General features: G+C 35.1%; 1 protein-coding gene across 2 annotated transcripts in view; it reads left to right on the top strand.

Moving 5' to 3' along the window:
• RET (ret proto-oncogene) overlaps positions 1-27,513 on the top strand; it is a 155,215-nt gene that overhangs the window by 119,230 nt on the left and 8,472 nt on the right. For both annotated transcript variants that reach the window (XM_074296688.1, XM_074296689.1), the window contains exons 7-16: positions 21-279; positions 1,852-1,977; positions 2,595-2,705; positions 3,491-3,610; positions 6,480-6,736; positions 11,549-11,696; positions 13,693-13,800; positions 18,780-18,994; positions 19,172-19,294; positions 23,958-24,028. In XM_074296688.1, coding sequence (XP_074152789.1) covers positions 21-279; positions 1,852-1,977; positions 2,595-2,705; positions 3,491-3,610; positions 6,480-6,736; positions 11,549-11,696; positions 13,693-13,800; positions 18,780-18,994; positions 19,172-19,294; positions 23,958-24,028 — 1,538 coding nt within the window. The remainder of the gene's footprint in view (positions 1-20; positions 280-1,851; positions 1,978-2,594; positions 2,706-3,490; positions 3,611-6,479; positions 6,737-11,548; positions 11,697-13,692; positions 13,801-18,779; positions 18,995-19,171; positions 19,295-23,957; positions 24,029-27,513) is intronic.

The raw sequence follows: 27,513 nt of genomic DNA, 5'->3' as shown, positions 1-27,513 counted from the left end.
CATTTCTTCCTTGAGCCTAGATTGGAAAAGTTTGCATTGAAAACTGCAAGGAGTTCCATGGAGTAAATATTACCTACAAACTACAGTCACTCAGTGTTAATTGCACTGCTCTGGGCATCATCACCACCCCAGAAAGTACAACAGGGAATCTGTTTGTGAATGACACCTCTATGCTGCAGAGACCAGAATGCACAGGAATGAAATATTTGATAATTGCATCAGACAGACAGAGCAAGAAACAATCCAGAACAACATCTACTATCTCAGTAGAAGGAAATTGTAAGTATACTCCTGGGGCCTTTGCTCTCAACTTTCTTTTAAGTACTTGTCATCTACCCATTCCATTCACATGACATTTAATCCCCTACTGCATTGTGTTCCAATTATTTATATTCCTGGAACTTCCCCAGCTGCATTATAGTTTGTCCCATGAGATTGTAAATTCCAACTTCAGCATCACACTCTGCAGCAATCTACATGATTTTGTGAATTTTAACCCAATATTTTCTCAGCTGTCTAGACTGATTTTTATATTTTCCACAATCTTATATAAGGTACTAAATATATGTAGATTACCAAATATATAGGCTACATATAGGCTATCCAAATATTTTTCAACTGAGTTAAGTATTCATTAAGCACTTAAAGTGCGCCAGTATATATTAAGTTAAATACTAGGATTATAAAAATAAAAACAATATAGCTCTTGTCTTTAAGGAGCTTACATCTTGGGGGAGGCATGATGTGTAAATATACAGATGTGTTTAAAGATGTTAAAATAAAATGCAAGTTTGCCTTGTAAGAAAAGGCATTAGCAAGAGGAGGTAGGGTGGGGAAGGAATCAGAAAAGGACTTTGGTAAAAGGTGGCACTTCAGTTAAGTTTTGAAAAAAACCCAGACATTCCAGGGTTGGGAGAAGAACATTCTAAGCTTGAAGGCAGGAGAGGGAGAATAATTAACAATTGGTAGGAAATTTGGGTAGACAATAGAAAGTGTGGAAGCAGATAATGTTAAAAAAAATTGGAAAATTAAGAAAGGGCCAGGTTAAGTAGTTTGTATGTAATTGTGGAGGTAACAGGGAATCCCTGGGATTTGAATAGAGTCAGAAGATGGTTAGAGCTGTGTTTTAAGAAAATTCTAAAAGGGCTGGACTAAGTAGACAGAAGCTTGGGTCAGACGGGCCCATTAGAAGATTATCACAATAATTCAGGCAAACTGAATGAGCTATTTTAGTGGATGTATGAGAGAAGAGAAAGTTACATATGCAATAAATATTTTAAAGATATCTATAAGAAGTTTTGGCAATTTATTGGATATATCTGGTAACAGTGAGAAAGTTCAAAATTTCAAGGGAAGGAAGTTCAAAAGAAGGTTGGAGAGGGGAAGGTAATGAATTCTGTTTTACATATTGAATTTGAGGTGCCTCCAGGACATCCAGTAAAAAATTAGATATGAATATACCTGAAGATTTTGTTCTAAGCCTTCTCCCTTTCCCTCTATACTCTCTCACTTGATAATCCCACTCCCAAATCTAAATAAATAGCTCTAATCTCTGGAACTCCAGTCCTACACTGCCAATTGGTTTTTCGGAATATATGGCATAGGCATTTAATGGATGCTCATTGGTGACTTTAATTGATCTTTTCTGGACATTTTCAAAGGACTTATCTTCATTAGAATACAAGTGTATTAGTTTCAGTGTCTCTTGACTTGAACTTGATCAGTGCTATCCATGCTTTTGGAAGCTTGGTAGACATGACTCTTGCTCTAAAAGACACTGAAAATCAAAAGACAGATTGCTAACTGGAATTCCACAGTAAGTTCCATGCTTTGTTTTTGCCATTCTCACAGTTTTCCCTGAGGAGGAGGGCTGTCCCATTTCATGTGCAGTGAACAAGAGACGCTTAGAATGTGAAGAATGTGGTGGCTTGGGAACCCTGACGGGCACATGCCAGTGGAGACAAGGAGATGGCAAAGGTAAGCCATCATTGTAATTTTCATTGTTGACCCAATCCAGTCAGTAAGCCAGTTAACATTTACTGGGTGCCAGGTTTAGGCTAAGTACTGTGTTAGATGCTGTGAGAGAGAAAATAGAAGTAAGTCATTTATTTTTCTTCATTAGTCTGATTATGAAAGGAACCTGGAGGACTCAGTATCTTTTACATGTTCAAGGAAGTCTGGGATTTAAGTTGGGACACAGATGGAAGAGAAAACATTTTTATTTTCATTTCAAGAAGATTCCTTACAGAAATCTTGGGCTAAAAAAGGAAGATTTTTATTTTATTGTATTTTATTTTCCCTTTATTTTTGATTCTTTGGAAGGAATTGAGCTAGAAAGTAGGAAAATGTGGCCCCATTTAGCAGCAAAATGACAGTTTTCTGTAGCTCCCTACTATAATTAGGAATTCAAATGTAGGGATGTCAAGAACACTGGATTGTGTATAAAAACATGATTTCTCATCTTGATTTTACTATTCTTTAGTTGTATGACATTAAACATCCGTCCTAGAAGGTGACAAGGCTATTTGAGATTCTTGGATTTTGGATAATTCTGTGAAATAAAAGATGTCCAAAACCATTTGTTCTGTTTCTAGGAATTTCCAAGAACTATTCAACTTGCACACCAAGCCTCAAGACTTGTCCTGATGGCAACTGTGATGCAGTAGAAAGTCGAGATCTTCATATCTGCCCTCAAGATTGCATACGTATGAAACCCTTTCAGACCATTGTCCCCAGAATATAGCCCCGGTGACCTTTCTTTTACCCTACATATATTTTTGCCCTTGTTTTGTGTTTTTTCCCATCTGCCCCACCATTCAATCATATTCAACAAATATATACATATATATATATATACGTATATATATATATATATATATATATATATATATATATATATATATATATATATATATATATGAGGTATATGCAGATGGAAAAAAGTCCTTTTCCCCAATTCCAGTCTAATTGTAAGGAGAGGGGAGTAAAGACAGAGGTATGTGTATTCAAACATCCATGGTGCATATATTGATTTCTTAACAGTTCACATGCTAATCTACCTTCAAAAGGCCTTCTAATATTCTCAATATAACTTGTATGATTTGCTTCTCTCTGCCATGCTCCGCTTTCTCTTCCCCCCACTTCTCTGGAGCATATTAAGTCTCCTGAAGTCAGCATTAGTGTAAGAACCCAGAGAACAGGATGACATCCCTTGCTTTTAGCTACAACTGACCTTGAGTCAACTTATTCCTCTTGTGCCTCAGTTTTCCTGTTCTGCAAAATGGGGATAGCCATTCCCGTTATAATGAAAGCTAGAAGTGAATGCCTTTGGAGATCTCTAGAGCCCAGCTTCTGTGTAAATGGCAACTTTGTTTGTGGTGAACTATCCCATTTTGTGGAATAAATCCCCTCCCTATGAGCCTAAAATGAATAACAGAGGTTCATTATCATGACTGAGAAATCTGCATTTCTTGTGTCTGTGTCTCATTAGGGGGAGACATTATTGGTGGTCATGAGAGAGGAGAATGGAGGGGAATCAAGGCTGGATATGGAGTCTGCAACTGCTTCCCAGAAAAAAAGAAGTGTTTCTGTGAGCCGGATGATGATAAAGGTTAGAGGGAGGGGGTAAGGGAACCCTTACAGGAAACAATGTCTGCATTACAAGTAGTAGCCAGCTGTCAAATGTAAGGATAATCAGTTTCATTAGATGTTCTAATCTAGCAAAGCATTCAGGCTAAACACCAGATTGAAATGTTTGTTAATATTTCTATATTAGCTATTTGGTATGTATTTGTATATATGGAAGCTATACTGATGCCTTGCTTTCTCACTTCCTTAACTGAATACTTTCTTCCTTCTCTTGAGCCTGTTATTCCTTCTAGGGGAGATAGAGAAGTTTGATGGCCTCTTATTGGATGCTTCTAATCTACTTGTGACACATCAAATATTCATTATACTGATGTTCACCAAGATACCAGGGTGGAAGTCTGGTCCTCTGTCTATGATAGAAAATGTGTTTTGTTTTTTTTTTTTTTTTCACTAGATAACATGAGGGCACAGTCTGATACATAGAACTCACTTAATAAATACTACTTCATACAATAACAATGTGTCTCAAATGTAAGGCCCTAAAAAGTTCTAAGAAAAAGTTTTTATTTAAGGATGATTTTTGTTGAGCATTCATTTTAAGATTCATCAGTTCATTTTTATTAAGCTCTTGAAGGTTTATAAAGTAATATCCTCACAATACTGTGAGATATATTTGCATACAGTCATTTCTCATTTTAGATCCCAGGAAGCTTAGGCTTGAACAGTTTCACTTGAGTTTATTTGTTTATAATCGTGTAGCTTTTAAATGTCTGCTGCCTGGAATTTGAACCCAGGTTTTCTGACGACCAAGTTCAGCACTATTTCCACTACATCATGCTGGCTTCATATGATCTAACTGGCATTATAGCTTAAAGTTCAGATAGTAAATGCCACCAGAGGATAGAAGAGAGAAAACTCAGAGTCATCTGATGTACTTGCAAGAAAGTCTCATGGAGGACATAGACCTTGAGCAATGAAGCAGACTTAGGTGGATGAGAAGCACCAAGATGAGAATGTGACAATAAAAACTGAACATAGAGAATATTCAGAAGAACTGGCTATGTAGATTAATCTGCTGATGTATTCCTGAGAAATCAGCACCCTAGAGTTTTCTTTTTCTTTTTTTTTTTTTTTGTCTTTCAGAGACAGACTATCATGGTCATTATGATAAAAAGAAAAAAAAAGCCTACCAGGAAGGAAACCAGATAAGCAAGGATGACACAAGCCAAAATAATTTTTATTCTTTTATTATACACACACAAAACTTAAAACCATGTAGTATCCCACAGTTTGATCCCAAAGTACAGTATATTCAAATGCTGTAAATAAAATACTGTACCAATATTTTCTAAGATAAGGAAGCTCCCCAGGCCTCTTATTGTATACATAAGGCCAGACTAGCATTTTTGTGTTGTCAGAGTGATGTTTCCTTACGGTCACTGGACCTTATAGTAAAAGCTTCCATAAAGGCACCCAAATGACATTTTTTTCCATGGGAAGAAGATAATAATGGAATGGGAGAAAGAAGGGAAAATTCCACTCTACAGTGTCCATTTTTTTTTCTGGCTCCAAGATATTACTGACTGAACAGCTCAGGAATGTCTTTTTTCACCCTTGACTTTCCCCTATCCCCACCATCCTTTATTTTTTTCTTTAGTTTTTGCATTATTTTTGTGGAAAATGTGACGTGATGCAAGAACATGTGTGTGACTTTCACACACACATATTTCACACACATATACACATAAATGAGAGAGAATTCATTTTACTATGAATACAAGGCAGATTAGAAGAAAGGAAAGAGGAGGAGATAATGAATTAGAATTGAAGTTTAAAGCTAGAAGGGAACTTAAAGATCTAATTATCCAATCTTTTTTTTTTTTTTTGCATGTGAGAAAATGGCAATTCTTAGTAGTTGGGTAAAGTGTCCAGAGTAACAGAGCTTTCCTGATTCCCAGGACTGTATTGGTTCCAATGCAGTGCTTCTTTCCTTGATTTAAATCTCACCTTATATATTAATCTGCTTTTTTGGGCACAGTATTTAATATTTTCTTAGCCTTGGTTTTTCCATCTGCAAGACTGGGGAGAGGGGCCTAATAGTACTTACCTTTCAAGATTGTTTAGCAAATCAGATGAGATAATGTTTCTAAAGTATTTTGCAAACTTTATAATACTATGTATATCTCTATCTTATTTATTTATTTATTATTATTGGTTGACCTGTGACTTTCATCAATTTTCAATAAGGAAACTCCCTCTAACAGGCAGATATACTAGCACTTATATAGAGTTATTATAAGTATTTTAGAAAATACAGGTTCTTTTCCTTTTTCCCTAGTCATCTTGAAATGACTCACATTCTTAGAGATTTTTTTAGAGTTCTTTATACATTTGAAATATGAGACCTTAATCTGAGAAACTCTCTATAAAATTCCCCCTCTCAATTTCTGGTTTCCTTTTGATCTTGGCTATGTTGGTTTTACTTGAACAGAAACTTTTAAATTTAGTATAATTGGAAATTATCCATTTTATACTTCACACTACTCTTTCTCTCTTATTTATTCATAAATTATTTGCCTTTCCATAAGTCTGATAAGTAATATATTCTATGTTCTTCAGACTTCCTTGTAAAATCAAAACATTTCAGTCATATGAAAAGAAATGCTCTAAGTCATTATTTATTAGAGAAATGCAAGTTAAACCTTGAGATAGCATTTGATATCTATTAGAGAGTTCCAGGCACTCAGAGGCCACAAGGTCACACAATTAATGTGAATCAAAAGTGAATCTTTAACGGAAGTCAGAGTCTATACCCTCCATGTCATTCTGCTTCTCAGAGGCCGGCTCTCTCTACACAGCGTGTTAAACTCTTTGCCCTTCCTTGCTCACAGAACCACTTTGTGATGAAGTCTGCAGAATGGTCATTGCTGTAGCCGTACTCTTCTCCTTCATCTTCTCTGTGCTGCTCTCTTCCTACTTCATCCGTCGCTACCACAAGAATTCCCACAAGCCACCCATTGCCTCTGCAGAGATGACCTTCAGGAGGCCTGCTCAGGCTTACCCCATCAGCTATTCTTCCTCCAATGTTCGCCGGCCATCTTTGGATTCCATGGAGAACCAGGTCTCAGTGGATGCCTTCAAAATCCCTGTAAGATTTCATGCAGGAAGAGAGTGGGCAATTGTATCAGATCTGTGGGTTCTAGGTCTGTGCTGTTCTGTGTTTGGGACTTGATTGATACTAAAAGAGATCACAGTTATAAAACTAAATAGAGGGAAAGAAACCCCCAAACTGCTCACTGGGGCCAAACTTCCATCTGGCCTGTTTTTCTGATCTTATATGTTTGTTCTGGGAGTTCTCAGAAGGAAGTCTATTGGGATCATCATGGGATTCTAGATTTAGAATGCAAAGGCACTTTACAGATGAGGAAACTGAAATCCTAAGATCATTATAACTTCTTCTAAAATATTAGTTAGGAAGGAGCTATCTGGGCCAGGATTTGAATCCACGTTTTTTGACTATAGAGTCAGTGCTACTCCTCCTGTGCTGCATTGTCTCCTAAAGACACCTGAACATTATCTCTGGAAGATCTACATGTTTTTTTGCAACCCCTTCTTTTTTCAGTTGAGGAAATAAAGTATTTTGCCTCAAGTAGCAGAGCTAGTTAAAATCCATATATAACTCATGGTTCAGTTTTCTTCCCATTGTACCACACTGCAACCAAGAAATTAAATCCAGTTCTTTGTACATCAATTTCCTTCCTATTGGAATAAGTCTTAGAGAATGATTTGGATTTTAACTGAAAATCCCATTGCTATGGTACTGTAGCTTCAGCTGTTCTTCCAAAAACAGTCTTCTGGTCCCCCACCCCATGATATAGTACCAAACAAAACCTGTTCCAGAGAAACTACAAACTTTGGCTTTAACAGCGCAGTCCACCAGGAAGTCTGTAGCTCAGTTACTACTGCCATCGCCTCCTCTGCTTCAGTGTGTTATTACTATTCAGAAACAGGAATAGTACAAACAGTACTCATCTTCCTTTGGTTAATTTTTGGGGGAAATTTCACAAAATAAAGAAAACAAATTTACCACAAAGATGCAAATACCAAATCAGGCCCTAGTGCTTTCAAGACCAGTAGGCAAAGGCACACTTAAAATATTGGATTTTATCTAAGCTTTGGAATGTTATTGAGAATGAGACCAACAAAGGATTATGATTCTAGGGGACACATTCCCTTTGTAGGAAAAACCCCAAATCAATAACTTCTAAAAATTTCATTACATTTAAACAAAAAGAACACAAGATTGGAAGTTAGGAGATTTAGAGATGGAAGGAAGGGACTTAAGAGAGAGACCCTTCTTGATCCAACCCCTTCCTTTGACAGATGAGGAAACTAAAGCCAAGTAAGTCAAAGTGACTTGCCCAAGTTTTAAATGCCTATTCTACTGCTAATTAGCTATGTGATATTAACACAGCTGACACCCTCTCTTTGCCAGCTTCTTGATCTGTACACGGAAGATAATAATGCCAGACTTGCTTCCTCCACAGGCTAATTGTGAAGCTCTAATGAGACAATACTTGTCAATTATAAATGACATGGATTTAATGATTTAGAGTCAGCATAGTAGTCTATTAATCTTGTCTTATTTGACCATATAGCATGCTTCTGAAGCAGGTACCATCTGGATTATTATAACTGTCTTATAGGTGAAGAAAGGCAAATTGGCTTGCCCATATTAACATAGCTTGGTTGGTGTCTGAAGGAGACCTGAACCTTCATGCCAAGTCTGACACTCCTGCATATGACACTATGCTTCCCCTTCATATAGAAGTGCTTTGAAAAATTAAACATGCTATATGAATGCAAGGGTTTATTATTTATGTCTCCTTCAAGCTACTTAGACTTTCCTCCTCCAAGCTGTCTTTTTGGCCTAAGTCACAACCCTGTGGAGTGGAGAGTGTTCCTATTTTATATCAGAAAACAGAAGCTATTTAAAATGTTGTTTTGCTGTGAGCTGTGAGGATCTAGATTCATTGGTCTTGTCTTTTGCCTACCCTTCAGACTCCTTTACCTAGGTTGCTATCCCCATTTTAGTTCCAGACTGGTTTGAGTCTGTACAGTAGAAATTTGAGTCTCAGGAGACATTTGGTATTAGTGTTGTGCTTTGATCTTGCAAAAAAGGCAGCTGCCTGAGTCAAATACTACCGGGCAAGTTGTGTAAATGGGTAGTGGTTGTTTTCAAATTAAAATTTAACTCAAGAATGTTTCAAAAGTCATTAAAATGTGGTAAGGTTTTCTACAAAGCCAGAAAAAAAAATAGAAACTTAAAAAACTTGTTACAAGGATCTGTATTAACAATGAACTCAGGATCCATTTTAGGATTTATTGAAAACACTTGGTCCATTCCCCACCCACCAAGCTAATCATTTCTCTGTCCTGAAAGAGTTTTCATTGTTCCCATTGACATGGAGGTGCTGCTTTCAAGCTACTTCCCAAGTTCGATGTGTTTCCTATTGAAGTCCGAAGAGATTGTCAGTTTTTTGGAGGCATCTTGCCAACTGGAATCTTGTCTCTTTGTGGGCAGGGGCTGTAGCACTTGGTGAATGGAGTATCTTTATGGCACCATAATCTTTGTTTACTTGGATTTCTTAAGTGTTTTATACATCTCTCATCATCTTGTGGTAGAAATTATTTGGCTTTTTTCATAATAGAGAATGAAATCTATGATGAATTCTTCTAATTTGTTTGTTGGATTTTTTTTTAAGGAAAAAAAAATTGAAACTGTGCAATAGGGTTGCACAAGAAAGAAAAATGCATGAGTATTGTTTGGGTAAGCGAACATTGTCCCCAGCTGCAGTAAAGTTATTTCCTTGCTCCTTGGAGTAGAAGTAAAATTTGGTTATTTAGTTAAATTTCGCAAGACTTTATTAACTGCCTTCCTTTTGTGAACTGGATGATTGAACACAACAGAATGATAATCTTTTGGACAGAAATCAAAAATCTTAAAAGAAAGTAAAAATTATCAGTAAAGAAAAAGCATGGTTTTCTGTTGTTGAAAAGTGTTAGATTTGGGGACACTAGGCCATATTTAACTTAGCTTTCAAAGCTTGTTAGTTGTGTGACTGTGACCAAGTCAGGTTCCTTATCTCCAAAAAAGAAAAAGTAAACCCCACTTAGCTCATGGGGACATAAATATTAAATAAATGTTAAATATGTTAAATATCAACTACTCTTATTAGTGCCTATCATTTGCACATACATCTGCATACACATTCTATATTCATATTATGCCTTATTTTGTATTCTGTATTTTAAAGTTATGTGTATATGTATACTTATATATCCACACACAGATGTATATATTTGTGTATATATAGATGTACACATACAAACATAGGGGTTTGTCTTTTTGGGGTTTTTTGTTTGTTTGTTTGTTTGTTTTTTGGTGGCAGTGAAAGAGTGAAAGGTCCGTACCAGTGATAGCATACACCATGTCAGTGTTAGAAAGTCTTGGTATGGAAATGATTTCCATTAATGCACATTAATACTTCTTTAACTCCAAATTTTAGAGTTGCTTGAGGCACTGAGAAGTTAAGTTTAAATGACTTGCCCCAGCTTCTGGAGCTCATATGTGTCAGAAATAGTACCTGAATTTTAGATTTTGCTTGACTCCAATGCTAGCCTTTTATTTACTTTTCTCTCCTGGTACATAGTAGACATTTAAAACATACCTACTGAATAAAATTGTAAATACTTTACAAAAGTAAAGGAATGATAAGAGAACACTTCAGTACCCTCATTGAGTTTAAGTCACTGGGTTTTAATGAATTTTATCCATGAGTCCTGAAAGAGATGGCAAATATGATTGCTGAGCTGCTTTGATGATCTTTGAAAATGATGGATAATATTGATATTCCATAGGCCTGCAAATGATAGATGTTGTCCAGATTAGTGCTATGTGAGAGAGCTTGACTTGGATTCATTTGATCAGTTCAAGAACTAAAGAGGTGGTTTTTGAATGTTTGGAAAGGGAAATGGTAACCACTGAGTACTATTGACTTCATCACAAATAGGTTCTGCCAGAGAAACTTCAATCATTTTTTTAGCTTGGGTTACTAAAGTGAAAGAGGCAGATAAAAATTAAATGACATGTCCAGGACTTATACAACTAAGAATATTTTTGTTTTATATATTTTGTATAATCATGCAGCAATATCTTTCAACTTGCCTATTGGTCAAGCTTGACTTGAGAGTAGAGACTTAGCTGGGCATTTCTGGCACATAGATTGTTTCTTTGTCACATTTCCACAGGAATTTGGTAAAATCTATTGGAAAAGTGAGATTATAGCTTGGGGTCTATGAAAATGAGAAATAGACCACTTATAATCTGTACATGTAGATAGTTGAGTCTCAGGAGAAATCTGGTACCAGTACTGTGCCTTAAGTTATAAACCAGATGCCTGAGTCAGATATTACTAGGCAAGTTGTGTAAATGGGTAGTGGTTGTTTTCAAATTTAAAGTTTAGCCCAAAAATGTTTCAGGTCCAAAAGGCATTAAAATGTGTGGTAAAATTTTCCACAAAGCCAGAAAAAAATTAGACTAGTTAGAATTTGGGAGCTTCCCTAGAGGAAAGTCTTTGTTTTGCTTCACTTTTTGTAGATGAAACTCACTTATAGTGATTTGGTGTATGTACCCCTCATCTTGGATTCCAATCTCTTACCAAATTCCAATCAACCCAAATGATTCCAATTTGAGTCATGCCTTTTACATAGTTGATATATAAAATTACTGACAGAATTCTCTCTCCTAACATCAACACTTTGAAAAGTGATGGGCATAGTTATTTTTAAAATGTTTAAAACATTTTGTTGCTAGTTATTCCATAAGTTTCTTTTTATTTTCCTATCATCACTTTATCCTTCTTCTCTCCTCTTGCTTTTTTCTCTCCTCCCAATTCAGGAGGATCCAAAGTGGGAATTTCCTCGGAAGAATTTGGTTCTTGGAAAAACACTAGGAGAAGGAGAGTTTGGAAAGGTCGTCAAAGCAACAGCTTTCCGACTCAAAGGGAAAGCCGGCTATACCACCGTGGCAGTGAAAATGCTGAAAGGTATCTTCCTGGCCACACACTTTTAAAGATGTTGATTAGCCACCCACCTCTAACTATAAACAGACTGGTAGGATTTGGATGCAGGCCCTGCTGCTCTCTTTGCCAGATACCCAGCAGCACTTACCGAAGGCCATTTATTTATATTCAACATTTCCTGAGGAGAGCGAATTCAGATAGTGCCATGATGATGTAAGCCATAGTTTCCACTGGCCTGGGCTTAGGTCATGCAAGGAAACACCAAAATGCTTCTAGAAGGCCAGAACTTTTATTTTTCTACTCCTGTAAGGCGACTATGCTTAGTTAAAATCAGTCTGTATACAAACAACTCTTATTTAAAGCAGATGATGATAGCCTCCTCTTACAGAACTACCAGGAAACTTTCACCATGCTGAGAAATTCCATTGATCAGGAATATTATTAAGTAAGGTGACATTGGCTGTGGTGACAACAAAAATTCTTATTCCAGGGGAAATATTAAAAAGTATACTCATTATACTTCTCCCTCTGCAGTTTTCATTTGCTGGAGGATTATATTTCAGATAAAACATGTGATGGAGATAGAGAAAAGTTTAAAAAGCAACCCATCTGAAGATTGCATCTGATTCCTACAGAGAAGCAAATAAGCTTCATTATTAAAATTACAGTTGTTGGAAGAGTCTTAGCAACCAAACATCTTACATATCCCTAACCTTAGAATAGTATGGTAAGGAAAATTTATTTCCAAGACAAAAATAAACCATTATATGACATTTTAAGTGAAATGCTCATTGTCTTTATAAGTTTGCTAAATACCTCTAGACATTTACAAAGTGATTTGAGTGATTTCATCATCAATAAAACAGGACTGAGTCAAAGTGTCCAAATGGATGGTTACAAAACAACTGGCCTTTATCCCAGGTGATTTAACATTTGATTCTTAATGCAATTAGCTAGGGCAGAATTAATGCCAGCCGGGGAAAGAGGAGATGGTATATGGAGAGCTAGATTTTAAGTGTCCTGCTCTAATAAATTAGTATGGCACTTAGAGTAATTGCCCAGCTGTTAATGAATTTTTGTGGCACTCAGAGAAATCACCATCATAAATGCACCATAAAAACTTGTCTTAAATAAGGTCATGTTGGAAGGAGTTACAGCAACTGCTGGGACAGGGATTTGTGTATAGTTTAATTGGGGTTTTTGATTTTCTCAATCACCACCTGACTGCAATAGCATAGTTGCCAAAAATGGATTTAGGAGTGGGACAGGAAACAATCCCCACTCATTTTCCCAGCATGATTTGTGCTATGGTGGATATGGTTACAGGGATACTTATTATGAGGCAAGAGTGCTAGTTAAACATATAACTCCAGCATTTTTAGGCATTCAAATTACTCACCATTGCTATTTACCTTTCAAATGACTAATCCTCATGTGACAAATGAGCTCATACCTCACTTTCAACAGAGAGCCAAGACATAAACTCCCTTTTCCAGAAAACCCTTAAGCACCAACAACCTTAGAGAAATCTCTTCCTCTGGGTTTGAGTCTATGGACCTCAGAATCTCTGTCAAGCACACATTATGGATCAGGGAAAAACAGCAGTCAACATAGAAAATGATGGCAGAATTTTGAATGTTGGTAGGTTGGGATGACAGCAGTGCAAAGCCTAAACATGGTGTCAAAATCTGTCGATTTTTAATATTTAGATCTTTCTCTGACAGCCATACAGAATGCAGTTGGGAATGAAGAGCTCTTTTAGATGATTTATTTTAATTAAAAATATTATTAACATAAAGCATTGGTATCACTTGACCCCCTCTGTTTACTCTCCCTATTATTTATGTTTTTGTTTAAGATTAAGACTGTTTCCATTATCAAGGTGATAGTCACCAAATACATGACTTTCAGTATTACCATACTATCGATCTGGGCTTGTAAGCCAGAATGAAGCTGAACTGGATTGAGAAAGACCAGAGGAGATAGGTTTTTAACCAACTCTGTTTCTAATGCTTTTCAGAAAATGCTTCTCCAAGTGAGCTCAAAGACCTGCTGTCAGAGTTTAACCTGCTAAAACAGGTCAACCACCCCCACGTCATTAAACTCTATGGTGCCTGCAGTCAGGATGGTAAGGATTTCCATAGAACCTTGTAATAAAACAAATAAGGAAATCATACTCTTGTACAGAAAAACTGGATATTTAAAATGACTTGGAAAATGAATTTTAAGCATCTTCTTTTTCTTGTACCATTTCTCTCACTTTCTCTTTCTCCTCTGCTCTTCCTAATACTCCTTTTTTCCTCTAATTACTTCCTTTCACTCTCCTCCCTCTCTGATTATCTTTCTTCCATTTGTCTTCTTTCTTCCTCTCAGGACAGAGAGATGCATACCAAAAAATTCACTTGATTCATGGAGACCTAATTACTTTTCATGGTAACTTACAGTGGGCTTGCCTTTTTGAAACAAATGATTATTTCATAATTTCATAATTTTTCAACAGCTCATTCTGCCTTATAGTGTCATTTGTTTTTTGTCAGTATTTGGGTTGACTTTTCCTTTACCATGTATACAATGGGTATTTATTTCTGTGTTGCAAACACAAAAAAGCTACCTCTCCCAGCTGTGTTTTCTTGGACAAACTGCTATTTAGCCCTTCTTAGCCACATTTTGGATTTCCTGTTGGTATTCTATGGTCTGTAGGCTGTATGATGCCAGTGCACATTTATAATTCTGTTTCCTGCAGAAACCAAAAAGCGGGCTGTATAGTGATTGGTATCATTTAACAAATGTTTGATATTTTATATAATTGTAGGAAAATCCATTTATGAATTTCCTTAGAATGTTCCTGGTGAGAGCCTTTTTTTGTGTAGTATAACATGATAATATGAAATGATACTTAGAAGAGCAATATATAAGAATGACTCATATCCTAGAACCAGTCAATAAACATTTATTAAGTACTTTATACATACCAGAATTAGGTATTATTATTATACATAACAGAATTTGTATATATTTAGCACTAGGTATGTGTGTATATATATATATATATATATATATATATATATATATATATATATATATATATATATATACACACACATACATGAAATCATTCATGCCTTCAAGAAGCTTACGTTGTTTTGGAGAATATGATGTGTAAATGTACAAGAATAGACATAAGTATACAAAGTAAATAAAAGGTAAATTGGGGGAAAACTATGAGCTGTAAGAATTAGGAAAAGTATCATATAAGCCAGCACTTCAGCTATGCATTGAGGGAAATGATGTTTTCCTTGTGTCAGAGAGCCCTTCATCAGGATGTCAGAGCCATCACTCACTATTTGGTGAGAGTGCCCATAGCATACTAGGGTTATGTTCATCAAGAGTCAAAGGAATTGCAAGTAAAATGTTATTTTTACCTTTAGGAAAAAGAGACATTTCATTCAAGGATCTCCCAAGCTGTGAGACTTTTATCATAGAACTATATCTTAGAGATCATCTTGCCTAACCACCTAGCTTACAAATGAGGAAAGAGGCCAAGAGATTGTCTCAAAACTCACTGGTACAATATGTCTGAAGTTCTTTCTGTATTTGAGGCTGCCTTTGGAGGCCATCTTCATTCACTTAGTAAGAAAGAACTAAATAATTATTGTATCTACTCCTTCTGATAATGCTTGAGGGAAAAATAATTCCCCAGGGGAAAAAAAATCACTAAAGTATTTTCCAACTTCACTGTAGCAGATCAGTCAACATTTTTAATCTTCTTATTTTCAGTTTTGGTGGCTCAATTAATGGTAGCCTTGTGAAGATACCACCATAAGACTTTGAGATCTTTATTTAATATAGAAGATTGTGCTTTTATGGAACATTAGCTATTTGTGGATCTCATAGCATTTTTAAAAAATGTGTTGATATTTTTTATTTTATATCACCTTCTTGTCAGTCAGGTAGCATTTATTAAGTTATCTACCAAGTGTCAGTTCCTGTCCTATGCACTGTCTTCCCACATTCAGAGAACAATAATTTAAAAGAAACTGTAAAAGAAATTGGGATGGGGCAGAGAATGACAATTTAGCAAAACTAAAGAGAGAACAGTGATATTGACTCACAGAAGAGACAAGTAAATAAAACTCTGATGTTTTTATCAGTGGGAAAAGAGGAAGAAGAAAACAGAAAATGAAAATAGGAAGTTATATTTCTTGGGGCAACTTTCATCAATGTAACACCTATAAATATTCTGTGCATCAGTATTTAAGAAGAAATATGCCAGTTGCAGGTCATATGTACTCAGATGAATAGTGTCAACACTAGAAAAGGCTTCCCTAGAAACTCCAGGAAACCAAGTTGCTTAAGCATCAAACAGGGGTTTTCCTGCACAGCTAACAGATATATTAGCAAGAACTATGGGAAGCAGATATGATAGAGCAGCATGTTATAGTGAGCTAGAGAAATAATATATGTATGTATATGTAGTAGTTATTATTTATTTCTTGAATCTACCATATTTTTGTATACATACATGTATGTTTATACATGTATATGTAGTACTTATTTATCTCTTGAATCTACAATGTTTTTTGTGTTTGTATGTATGTGCATGTATGTCTCTGAGTCCTGAAGAAAAATTCCAGAGTTATGGAAAGAAGTTGTCCTATCCTCTACCTTATTAAGCAGAATTAATTATTCCCTGAAAAAATAATAGCAGAATTTCAGGAGAAAACAACAACAACAAGAATTGAACACATAGTGAGTGCTAAACCATTTAGAAATTATGAAACCACTCTTTATTTCAAACAAGTTGGAAAAATGCAAGTAAGATTTAATAATCTGATAAAAGTAATTTGACTCTCTGAACAAAGTGGGTTTGGGAAATTAATCTTTACAATTAGAGAAAGGAAAAAATGAAGCATATTCTTTTCTCTCCCCTTTCATATACAAGGTCTATTGGGAGAGTGAGCTAGAGCTAAAATAAACAAGCAAAAAGTATAAAAATGATGAAATGCATGAAAGGGACTACACAAGACAAAGGGGAACCTCACAGATTGTGGTCACTGAAAGTCCTTTTGCTCCTTTGTAGAATCCTTATAAAGTTTCTGTTGGGTATAACTCTGCTGGACTCCAAGAGCTAGCACTTTTTACAGTTCATAGCTGATACTTAGCTCTTTCCACTCTGAGAAGTCATACTCCTTGAAACAAACTTCCTCCAGCTTATCTATATTTATCCTCTCCATATCATAGGGGTTAGGGACATGGTACCCATCATGATCTGGAAATTCTGCATAAAATAATACAATAAAATCTGCATAAATTTTTTGATCCTCACTTTGGACCAGAGAAGTCTAAATTATTATGATATTAAAAACAAAATATGTTGACATTGTATAATACTATACATATATTTTATGCAGTTTTGATTTTCTAAACTTTTTTCTATATCATCGCTAGTCTTTATATGTTGTCTGCAGCATCTGCAGAACTTCCCCCAAATTCCTTTTTAATTTGTTAAGCCAACCCAAGGTATGTTAGATGCATGATGGGGAAAGTCCCAATATAGAAGGAACAATTGGAGTTTGTTCTTGTATGTCTCTTGGTTCTCAATGCAAATGCATGGGCAATATCTATTCTTGTGGATACTGCTACCAGTGCTGCTGGGGCTCTAGCTCTTCTAATCTTTGGGTGTTGACATGATCAGATTTGTCTCTAGATATTTAGTCATACAAAATTTTAGTACATGATGAACCTAAGAAAAAAGTGGCCATGTGTTCATAGCCTTCATAGCTTGGACAAGGAGACAGATGAGGCAACTCAGGAGACAAAGATGTTTCGCTCTTCTTAGGAGTTTTTCTACTTTCCCTCTCATCATGTCTTTTGCTAGAGACAGTAAGAAACATTTTGATATAATAGAGAGCCAGCCTCAGAGCCTATAAGGAAAATGTGAGTCCAAGTGCAATCTCTGATACTATCTGTGTGGCCCTGGGCAAATCATGTAACATTTTAATTTTCTCCACAACTCCTTAAAGTTATAAGGTACAGAGAAGGTCCCAACCTGGTAGAAGAAGATTCCTTACCTGGGAGTTTCCTATACCAATGAAATCCAAGATCCAATATCTATCCCCTATATATGTTATACACACACATACACACACACACAGTCACACACACACATATGCACTTACATACATATATTGTGTATATATATAGATATATATATATATATATATCTATATATATATACGTATATATATATATATATGTGTATATACACATATTGCAACATGCTTTCACTATCCTATTTTCTCCCTTCTGGGGTCAGAGAAGCAAATAAACCAAATCCAATCTCTTTTTTCCCCTGATAACCCTTTAAATACTTGAAGACAGAATCATATCCTCTATGAGTTTTCTTTTCTCTAGCTTAAACATTCCCAGTTACTTCAAAATATCTTCAAATAGCATTACTCTGAAGGCAAAGATCTTTGAGAAATAATCTGGATTTAGAGTTGCTCTTGGAAATGGGTAAAAATATGAATTAAATATGAAGTTTGCTTGTGGTACTCTCGCCTTTCTCTTTCTATGTTCTTTGTACTTCTCACACAAAGCTCCCAAGTGCTCTTATACTGTTTTTTATTCTTTTCTACCTGGGAGAAATGTGATTTGACATGTTCATTAATATTAAGGTATTAAGAACTTAGTGTATATAAAAACACTATACTTAACATCCCCCTTCTTTATCTCTGTCTTTGTTTCTCTCTCTCTCTCTCTGTCTATTTTTCTTTACACATACACACCCACACACACCCATACACACACACACACACACACACACACACACACACACACACACACAACTTTCTAATGGCAAAATGTGTGTCTTTCAAGCCATTTTATCCCTTTTAATGCCTAGAAGAATTCCTTATATTTAGTAGGCACTAAATTAATTTGTTGATTTGAGATATTGGAAGGACATTTCTGTTACAATCATATCACATTATAGGAACAACCAGATTCAATACACAGAGCCATCCTTGTTTTTGAGTGTGTAGATAGTTCAATTTCTTCCCTACTTAAACCATTTCCATAATTAACCTGTTTTCTTTTGCCCTTTAGGACCTCTCTACCTGATTGTGGAGTATGCTAAGTATGGTTCTCTGCGGAGCTTCCTCCGGGAGAGCCGGAAGGTGGGACCCAGCTATTTGGGAGGTAATGGCAATCGGAATTCTAGCTACTTGGACAATCCAGATGAGAGGGCACTGACCATGGGAGATCTCATTTCCTTCGCCTGGCAGATTTCCCGAGGAATGCATTATCTTGCAGAAATGAAGGTACCGTGCTTACAGACTAGCCTTGCTGGGTCTACAAGGAGAGCCATCCTTAAATATCATGAGTTTGTGTTTACCCCTCTTGTAATCAGCATTGTTCATCTCATCACATGTCCTCCTGGATTATTTGGTATTGGGGAGTTTTTGTTATTGTTATCTTTTTTTTTTTTCTTCTTCTAGCTGGTCCATCGTGATTTAGCAGCTAGGAATGTCTTGGTGGCTGAAGGACGCAAAATGAAAATTTCTGATTTTGGCCTTTCCCGAGATGTTTATGAAGAGGACTCCTATGTCAAAAGGAGCAAGGTAATATATTTAAGCTATTTAAGCAGTGGCAATAATTGTCATTGGAAAAATTTGTGTAGTGATGGTTAAAATGTCATTTCCAGTATAAAAGAGATAAAAAGATAGGCCTGATAATTGTCTTATAAAGACCAAGTATTCTAATGCCATTAGACTACTTACTCCTACTTTAAAATGAGAGTATTGGGTTGGGTTGTTTTTTTTTTTTTTAATATTTAACCCTGCTTGCTGAAGATGATATTTAATGGGCTTCCAATATTTTAAGATAACCTTGCCCAGGAAAGTCCAGATGGTTCCAAGAAACAATCACTTGACCAATGAGATATTCTAAATGCAGGATGATTTAATGTATTTTGTATAAGGAAGAAAAAGAGAAAGACATTTTTGTTTATTTTTCTTATCCTTTTAAACTGAAGGGAGAAAAGTTACATTGTGCCCTTTAGATATAATCTTTATTCTTTGCTGATCACAAAGAAAAGACTTTGAAATACATTAATGTTTCCTCTAAATGTGTTTTCAGTTATTATTTACTTTAAAAAAAATCATGATTTCTTTTGAAGGTCATCTAGTGCTATGTTTTTCTTTTTTTAATAATTTTCTTCTCTTCAGTTCTTCATCTTTAGTCTTTAGAGGAAAAGGTCATGATATTCTTTCTGTGTAATTATAGCTGTTAGCTAACAAAAAGCTGAAGTAAAATAAACAAGAAGTGATGACTAATACTCAGTAGAAAGTGCCATGAAAGTAGTTCATAGGAGCTGGAAACTTTCCTCAAAGCAGGCAGTTTGAGGACTGAAGTCTAATCTGCGCAGATGGAGGGGAAAATGATGTGCTAGGAAGCCCCAAGCCTCTCAAATATGCTCTCTTTAGTGCCAATTGACTTCTGGAACTGTAAAGCTATACCAAATTCTCCGAATTCTAGGTTCTTTTGTCATCCTAGGAAAATCCTGTTGGTTTATCACCTTTTTCAATACAACCGCATTGATTTATCTCATTAATTTTATTTACACCCTGTGCCTCAGGTTCCTGGTTTTAATTTCTCTGCAAAGGAAATGGATTCAATAGCTTTAAGGAGTGAGAGAGATGATGGAACTGGGAAGTTAGTACAGAAAGGAGAAGCAAAATACAGTAAATATTCAAGGCATGATTAGTGTAACTTATTATGCTACATCTAATAAAGGTCAACATAGTATAAGCATTAAAAATGATGTTTTTTTTCATTATGCTAGTTATGAGAACCAGAAAACAGCTATAGGAAATATTCTTTTTGCTACGTGGTGCTAAGAACTGCCTTTTTGTTGTTGTTGATTTAGTGAAAGCAGTATATTTCCCTTCTTGAGCTCTAGTTATGTATGAAGCTAAAGCTACCAACTAAATATAAAGTTATATGAAGAAATGCTGCCTATTGACCAACTGCATGACTTAACTGAAGAGGGTTCTCATTTTCTACTTCCTTTACAAAAGGAGAAGAGTATATTTATTACTATAGAGTTTTGTATTAAACAATAATATTAATTTGTGACATGGACAAGTTGACATCCCAAAGTCGAAGTTTAATGTAACTAGATAGTTAAGAAAAGCATCAGAATGTAATGTGTAGAGTGCTAGATTTGAAATATGAGGAGCTGTCTTCAAATCTTCTGATGTTTATTTTCTATTAACTTAGTTTTTTCTCAAATGCAAAATGTGAATAATAAGGTCTATAGGACCTGCTTTGCTGAGTTACAGGGCTCAAATGAGGGGACAATTAAATAGGTGAGTGGATAGAAATATTATTGAGACAAAGTGACATTGTTAACTCTGTGCCAGGCACTATGCTGAGAACCAGAGTTTTAAGAACAAACAAATAATGCAACCCTTGTACTCAAGGAGATTATATTCTAATGGGCAAAGATCACACATGAAGGAAAAGAAGATGACATATTTAAAGTTTTTAGCCAAGTTTGTAATGCCATATAAATGCCTATTATTATCAAATCCTCAAAATAATTTTGAGCAGAAGATACTACAGCAAATAATGCTAGTAAGAAAAAAAAAGAAATCTACCACATTGTCTTTTTACATTTGTGAATACTTTGGTTTATAGACATTTTACATGTGGTGATTGACCACAAGTCTTGACCAATGTCTACAGAGTTCTAAATTCCTGGTAGGGAGTACCTGGTCAGCTGCCCTTTTGTATATAGTATAGAATCAAATAATAATAAAATTGGGACTTTAGATATCACAGTTTGACCTCATTTTCTTATGGAAAAAAATGAAACACAAGAGAGGCTAAGGGATAACTCAGTTGAGCTGAGTTATTTTTCAGTCATGTCTAATTTTTCCTGACTCCATTTAGAGTTTTCTTGACAAAGATACTGGAGTGATTTGCCATTTCCTTTTACAGTTCATTTTGTAGATGAAAAAACTCACACCAATAGGATAAAATTACTTGCCTAGAGTCACACAGGTAGTAAGTGTCTGAGGCCAGATTTGAAGTTAAGAAATTGAGTATTCTTGATTCACTGTGCCGTCTAGCTACCTGGATAGATTAATTTTTTTCACATGACTAATAAGTGGTAGAGTAGAAAAGGACTCTGAGTTTGTTGATTGCCAATGTCTTTTCCCTTATGTGCCTCTATCCCAATTTTTTCTAGCTCTGCTACTCCAAATTGAATGGGTTCTCTGAAGCATGGAAAATGATATATGATGATGTACTGTCAAAGAAAATGTTATAATTATAAAAATTAATAAAAAACAAAATAAAATATAAAAAAAAGAAAATGATATATGATGGTGATAATCTACTACATTGATGTTGCTATGCACGTGACCATCTGAACTATTTTATGGAATCATAGATTTAGTTGGAAGGTTTTTTTTCTTTTTTTTTTTTTTAGTATTAATAATTTTTATTATATATATATTTTTATAATATTATCCCTTGTATTCATTTTTCCAAATTATCCCCCCTTCCCTTTATTCCCTCCCCCCGATGACAGGCAATCCCATACATTTTACATGTGTTACAATATAGTCTAGATACAATACATGTGTGTGAATATCATTTTCTTGTTGCACAATAAACTTTACATTCCGAAGGTACATGTAACCTGGGCAGACAGATATTAGTGCTAACAATTTACATTCACTTCCCAGTGTTTCTTCTCTGGGTGTAGCTACCTCTGTCCATCATTGATCAACTGGAAGTGAGTTGGTTTTTCTTTATGTTGAAGATTAGTTGGAAGGTTTTTAATAGATAACTAGTCCAGCTTTCTCATTTTGTTATTTAGAGGGAGGTGTGTTGTCCATTATGATCTCCTGGATCATTTTTTCTATGCGGCAGTAAATCTGAACTCATTTCTCAGAGAGGGGTAAAGTGGTTTAGGGTCATATAAGTTGTAGAGTTCTGAGCAGTCTAAGGCAATTCTCTTCTTTTCCATATTAGGCATATTCTAGTACCACCTCCTCACTCCCCATGTTCCTTGTTCTACTTTTTAGTTTCTTTTGGACAAAGATTGGTAAATGATAGACTGTGAGACTAGATAGGGGAAGGTTGAGGGAATATATGTCATCCCTTCCACATTGCATTTACCTTTACCAATTGCAGTTTTGATATATTGTGGGTCAACATAAAAGAATTTGGGGAAGGTTGCAGAAATCACAGATGACCTGTAAGGAACCAACAGACAACACAAAATCTATAACCAAATACTTAACCCAAATTTTATAAGAAGGCACTGTAGACATTCCATAAAAAGAAAAACAAACGAACAACAAATTCAGGGGCAGCTAGGTAATACAGTGGATAGAGCAGCAGCCCTGAAGTCAGGAGGATCTGGATTCAAATCCAGCCTCAGACACTTAACACTTCCTAGCTGTGTGATCCTGGGCAAGTCACTTAACCCCAATTGCCTCAGCAGGAAAAAAATACATACATATATATTTTACATAAATATACATATATGTATATATATATGTGTGTATATATATGTATGTATGTATGTATGTATGTATGTATGTATGAGATTTCTTCTCTAGGAGGAAGGGAGCACCTAAAATTTTTTTGTGAATTTTCCAGATTGTAAGAGTGCTGTTCCTCTAATCCATGCTATGTGGAAGGGATCACTGTATGCCAGTTACCTTCTCATTCTGATAACTGGCAGCTAGGCACAGGGAGAAACCCTAAATAAACAGGATATTGACCAAGTTGTTTTCTAGGATTTGGGCCTGAGTTTCCACATCTCTAGAACATCTGAGCTTCAGTTTCCCTGAGTGACTTGACTAAGGCCACACAATTTACTGACAGAACAAGAATCTGAACCCAGATATTCTGACTCCATTTCCCTTTCCTTCTACTGTACCATGAAACTAAGCTTCTGAAGGATTTCCTGGGGTGGGAAAACGAGACTGGATATTTGAGTTATCTCTTAGTCAACAAACAATTTACTTGGAGCTTACTTTGTGTCAGGCTCCTCAAAAAATCATTTTATTAAAATTTTTGTAAAGTGTCTCATGTACCTGGATGCCTAATATTTCACCTAGCGAGGGATAGTATGGGTACTTGTGGTTGTAAAATATGTTATTCCATTCACCACACTATGTATTACATTTCCATTTAGAGTTTTATTGGTTGATTATAAGCTATATGAATATCTTTTTCTTTTTTTTTTTCTTCCTCCTATAGGGCCGGATTCCTGTAAAGTGGATGGCAATTGAGTCTCTTTTTGATCATATCTACACTACCCAAAGTGATGTGTAAGTGTGTACTTCTGTGGCGATTTTAATGATTCTAGTATATTCTAGAATACACTCATAATTACAACATTTCCTATTACATTATTTGCAATAATAATTCCTATTACACTGTAGCTCTAGGAGTTCATAGCCAATCATGTTTTTTTTCCCAATTCAACTCTGATTTTGTAAAGATGTGGTATTTATAAAATCAGAGTTGAATTGGAAGGAATCTTTGTTGTAAAGCTTATAACTGAGAGAAATTTCTGCTGTAATTATTCATCCTTCATTTTCAAAAGAGTACTGATGACATCACTGGTGATGGCTTGACTTGCTCATGAGTTGGATTTAAATGAGAGAGAATTGCACATCAGCCTCATTCTGTCTTCCTGAGTCATTGAAATACAGTGGCAAGATACAAGTCAAGACAAGTAGCAGTGGCTAAGGATGCAATGAATGACATAGGTGACTTGGATATCTGACAAAGATCTAAGTTCTATAGCAGTTGCCTCAGCCACTTTCATAGTTGTTAGACCCTATTGTTCTCATTTGCCGGAGTCTTCTTTTTTTATCATAACAGTTTTCCTGATATTGAACAAGCCCCGAATTCCTGGTATAAATGCCATTTGGTCATAGTGTATTATCCTGCTGATAAGTAGCTGTAATCTTTTTGCTAATATTTTATTAAAAATTTTGCATCAATGTTTATTAGACCAATTGGTCTGTAATTCCCTTTCTCTGTCTTAGCTCTTCCTGCTTTAGGTATCAGTACCATATTTGTGTCATAGAGGGAATTTGGCAAGATTCCTTCTTTATCTATTTTTCCAAATAATTTGCATTATATTGGAATTAATTGTTCTTCAGATGTTTGGTATAATTCACTTGGCCTGAAGATTTTTCTTAGGGAGTTCATTAATAGTTTGTTCAATTTCTTTTTTTTTTCTAAAATGAGACTATTTAAGTAATTTATTTTCTCTTCTGTTAATCTGGGCAAGTTATTTTTTTGCACATATTTATCTATTGTGATTAGATTGTTGGATTTGCTGCCATACCTCTTAATTATTTCTTTAATTTCCTTTGCATTGGTGGTAATTTCATCCTTTTCATTTTTGATACTAGTAATTTGGTTTTTTCTTTCCTTTTTCTAATCAAATTAACCAAAGGTTTATCTATTTTGTTGGGTTTTTTTCATAAAACTAACAGTGTTTTATTTATTTGTTCAATAATTTTCTTAAATTCAATTTTATTAATCTTTTCTTTGAGTTTCAGAATTTCAATTTGATATTTAATTGGGGGGATTAATTTGTTCTTTTTCTAGCTTTTTTAGTTGCATGCTCAATTCATTGATCTCCTCTTTGTCTATTTTAGTCATGTATTTATTTAGAGATATAAAATTACTCATAAAAACTGCTTTGGCTGCATCTTAGAGGTTTTAGTATGTTATCTCATTATTATCATTCACTTGGATGAAATTATGTATTGTTTCTATGATTTATTGATTGATTCACTCATTCTTTAGAATTAGATTATTTATTTTCCAATTGGTTTTTAGTCTATCCCTGACTCTTTATTGAATACAATTTTTATTTCATTGTGGTCTGAAAAGGAAGCATTTGCTACTTTTGCCTTTCTGCATTTGACTATGAGGTTTTTATGATCTAATACATGGTCAGTTTTTGTATAGGTTCCATATACTACCAAGGAAAAAAAGGTGTATTCCTTTATTGACTGTATTCAGTTTTTTCCAAAGGTCTATCTTATGTAGGTTTTCTAGGATTCTATTAATCTCCCTAGTATCATTATTCTTTATTTTGTGGTTAGTTACACTGAAGTTACTGTTCATTGTTTACAGTACCTTTTATCAAGGTGTACTTTTCTTCTTGATTTATTTTATTAAGATCTTCTTTTACTTTTGCTTTATCTGAGTTCTAGATTGCTATCCCTGCTTTTTTTTTTTACTTTAGCTGAAGCATAATAAATTCTGTTCTAGCTTTTTACTTTTACTCTGTATGTGTTTTTCTATGTCGAATGTTTCTTGTTAAACAACATAATTTAGGATTCTATTTTTTAATCCACTTTATTATTTGTTTTCATTTTATGGTGTAGTTCATCTCATACACATTCACAGTTATGATTATCAGCTCCAAATTTTCCTCCATCCTATTTTTAAAGGTGGTGTTTTTTTAATTTGACTAGTTGTATTTTTAAAGAGTTTCTTTCTTCAGTCAATTTTTCCCCTTTTTTCTAAACTGTTCTCATTTCTTTTCTCATTTTTTTTCTTCTACCTCTCTTATTTGTCTGTGCAGTGGCTAGAGCATCAGACTTGGAGACAAGAAGACAATATTTCAAGTCTTTGAGATTTGACTTTTAGACACTATCTCTATAATTCTGGGCCAGTCACTTAATCTCTCTCCTCACTTTCTTTGTATATGAAGTAGGATTAACAAAAAGATTTAACTGGCAGAGTTGTGAGAATTTGTGAAATTACATGGAAGGACCTTTCCAAACTTTAAAGCTGTGAAAATCCTAGGAAATGTGAAAATTGGAGGTATTCTAAAGACCTCCATTGAAGAGAAGTCCAACCTATTTTTGGCACAACTTTTATTGTTAGGACGTTTTTTCTGACATCAAGTTAAATTAACTTCTCTGTGATATCCATTCACTGCTCCTTGTTCAGCCCTCAAAATCCAAATGGAATAAAATTCATTTCTTCTTCCAATGGCAGCCCCTTATATATTTGAAGACAGTTATCATCATCATCTTTCTTCTCTTTTCCAGTCTAAACTCCTCAGTTGTTTTTTGTTTGCTTGTTTGTTTGTTTGTTTTCCAAATGATCCTCATGTGATATAGATGTAAGGCATTTCATCATTCTTGTTGCCAGCCTCTGGATATTCTTGAGCTTCTTCATGATCTTTTTATATTGTGGTTCTCAAACTGAATATCACCATAGAAGTGTATTCACTTTAATGATGCAGAAGGACTTTCTTTTCCTTATTCCTGAAGTCATACCTCTTTTGTATAGTCAAAGATCCCATTTATTTTTCTGGCTGTTGTGTCCCAAAGAAGACTCATTGAGCCTACAGCCTCCTAAAAGCCCTTCTGGTGTTTTTTTTTTTAACTGATGGATCCAATGCTTTTCAATGTGAGGGAGAAGATAATTCTTGAAGCCACATATGAATTCTTCCTATTGAATTCCATCTTAAGTTTAAACAAAGTATTTCCATATCCTGTTCAGTCTTCCTTACCAGTTTGATATCATCTAAAGATTCCCCAAAGACCAGTTTCTTGAAACTTACTTAGTACTTCTGTTTAAGTCATGGTATATGATGACTCCAATCATATTCCTTCTTGCTGTGATCTCAGTCTTCTCTGCTTTGTTCTCCTGCGAACTGTACAATATCATGCTTCTTTTTGTTCTCTCACTTTCTTCCTCCTCTCTCTATTCTTCCTCATGCAAGTCCTCTAAATAGTTGGGTGCATGCTTTCTTCCTTTTCAGGAAGGGGTT

This window comes from Sminthopsis crassicaudata, chromosome 2 (assembly GCF_048593235.1).
Source record: "Sminthopsis crassicaudata isolate SCR6 chromosome 2, ASM4859323v1, whole genome shotgun sequence".
NCBI classification, from domain to species: domain Eukaryota; kingdom Metazoa; phylum Chordata; class Mammalia; order Dasyuromorphia; family Dasyuridae; genus Sminthopsis; species Sminthopsis crassicaudata.
Note: the sequence above shows the minus strand (reverse complement) of the source record. Positions and strands in the feature narration are given on the sequence as shown.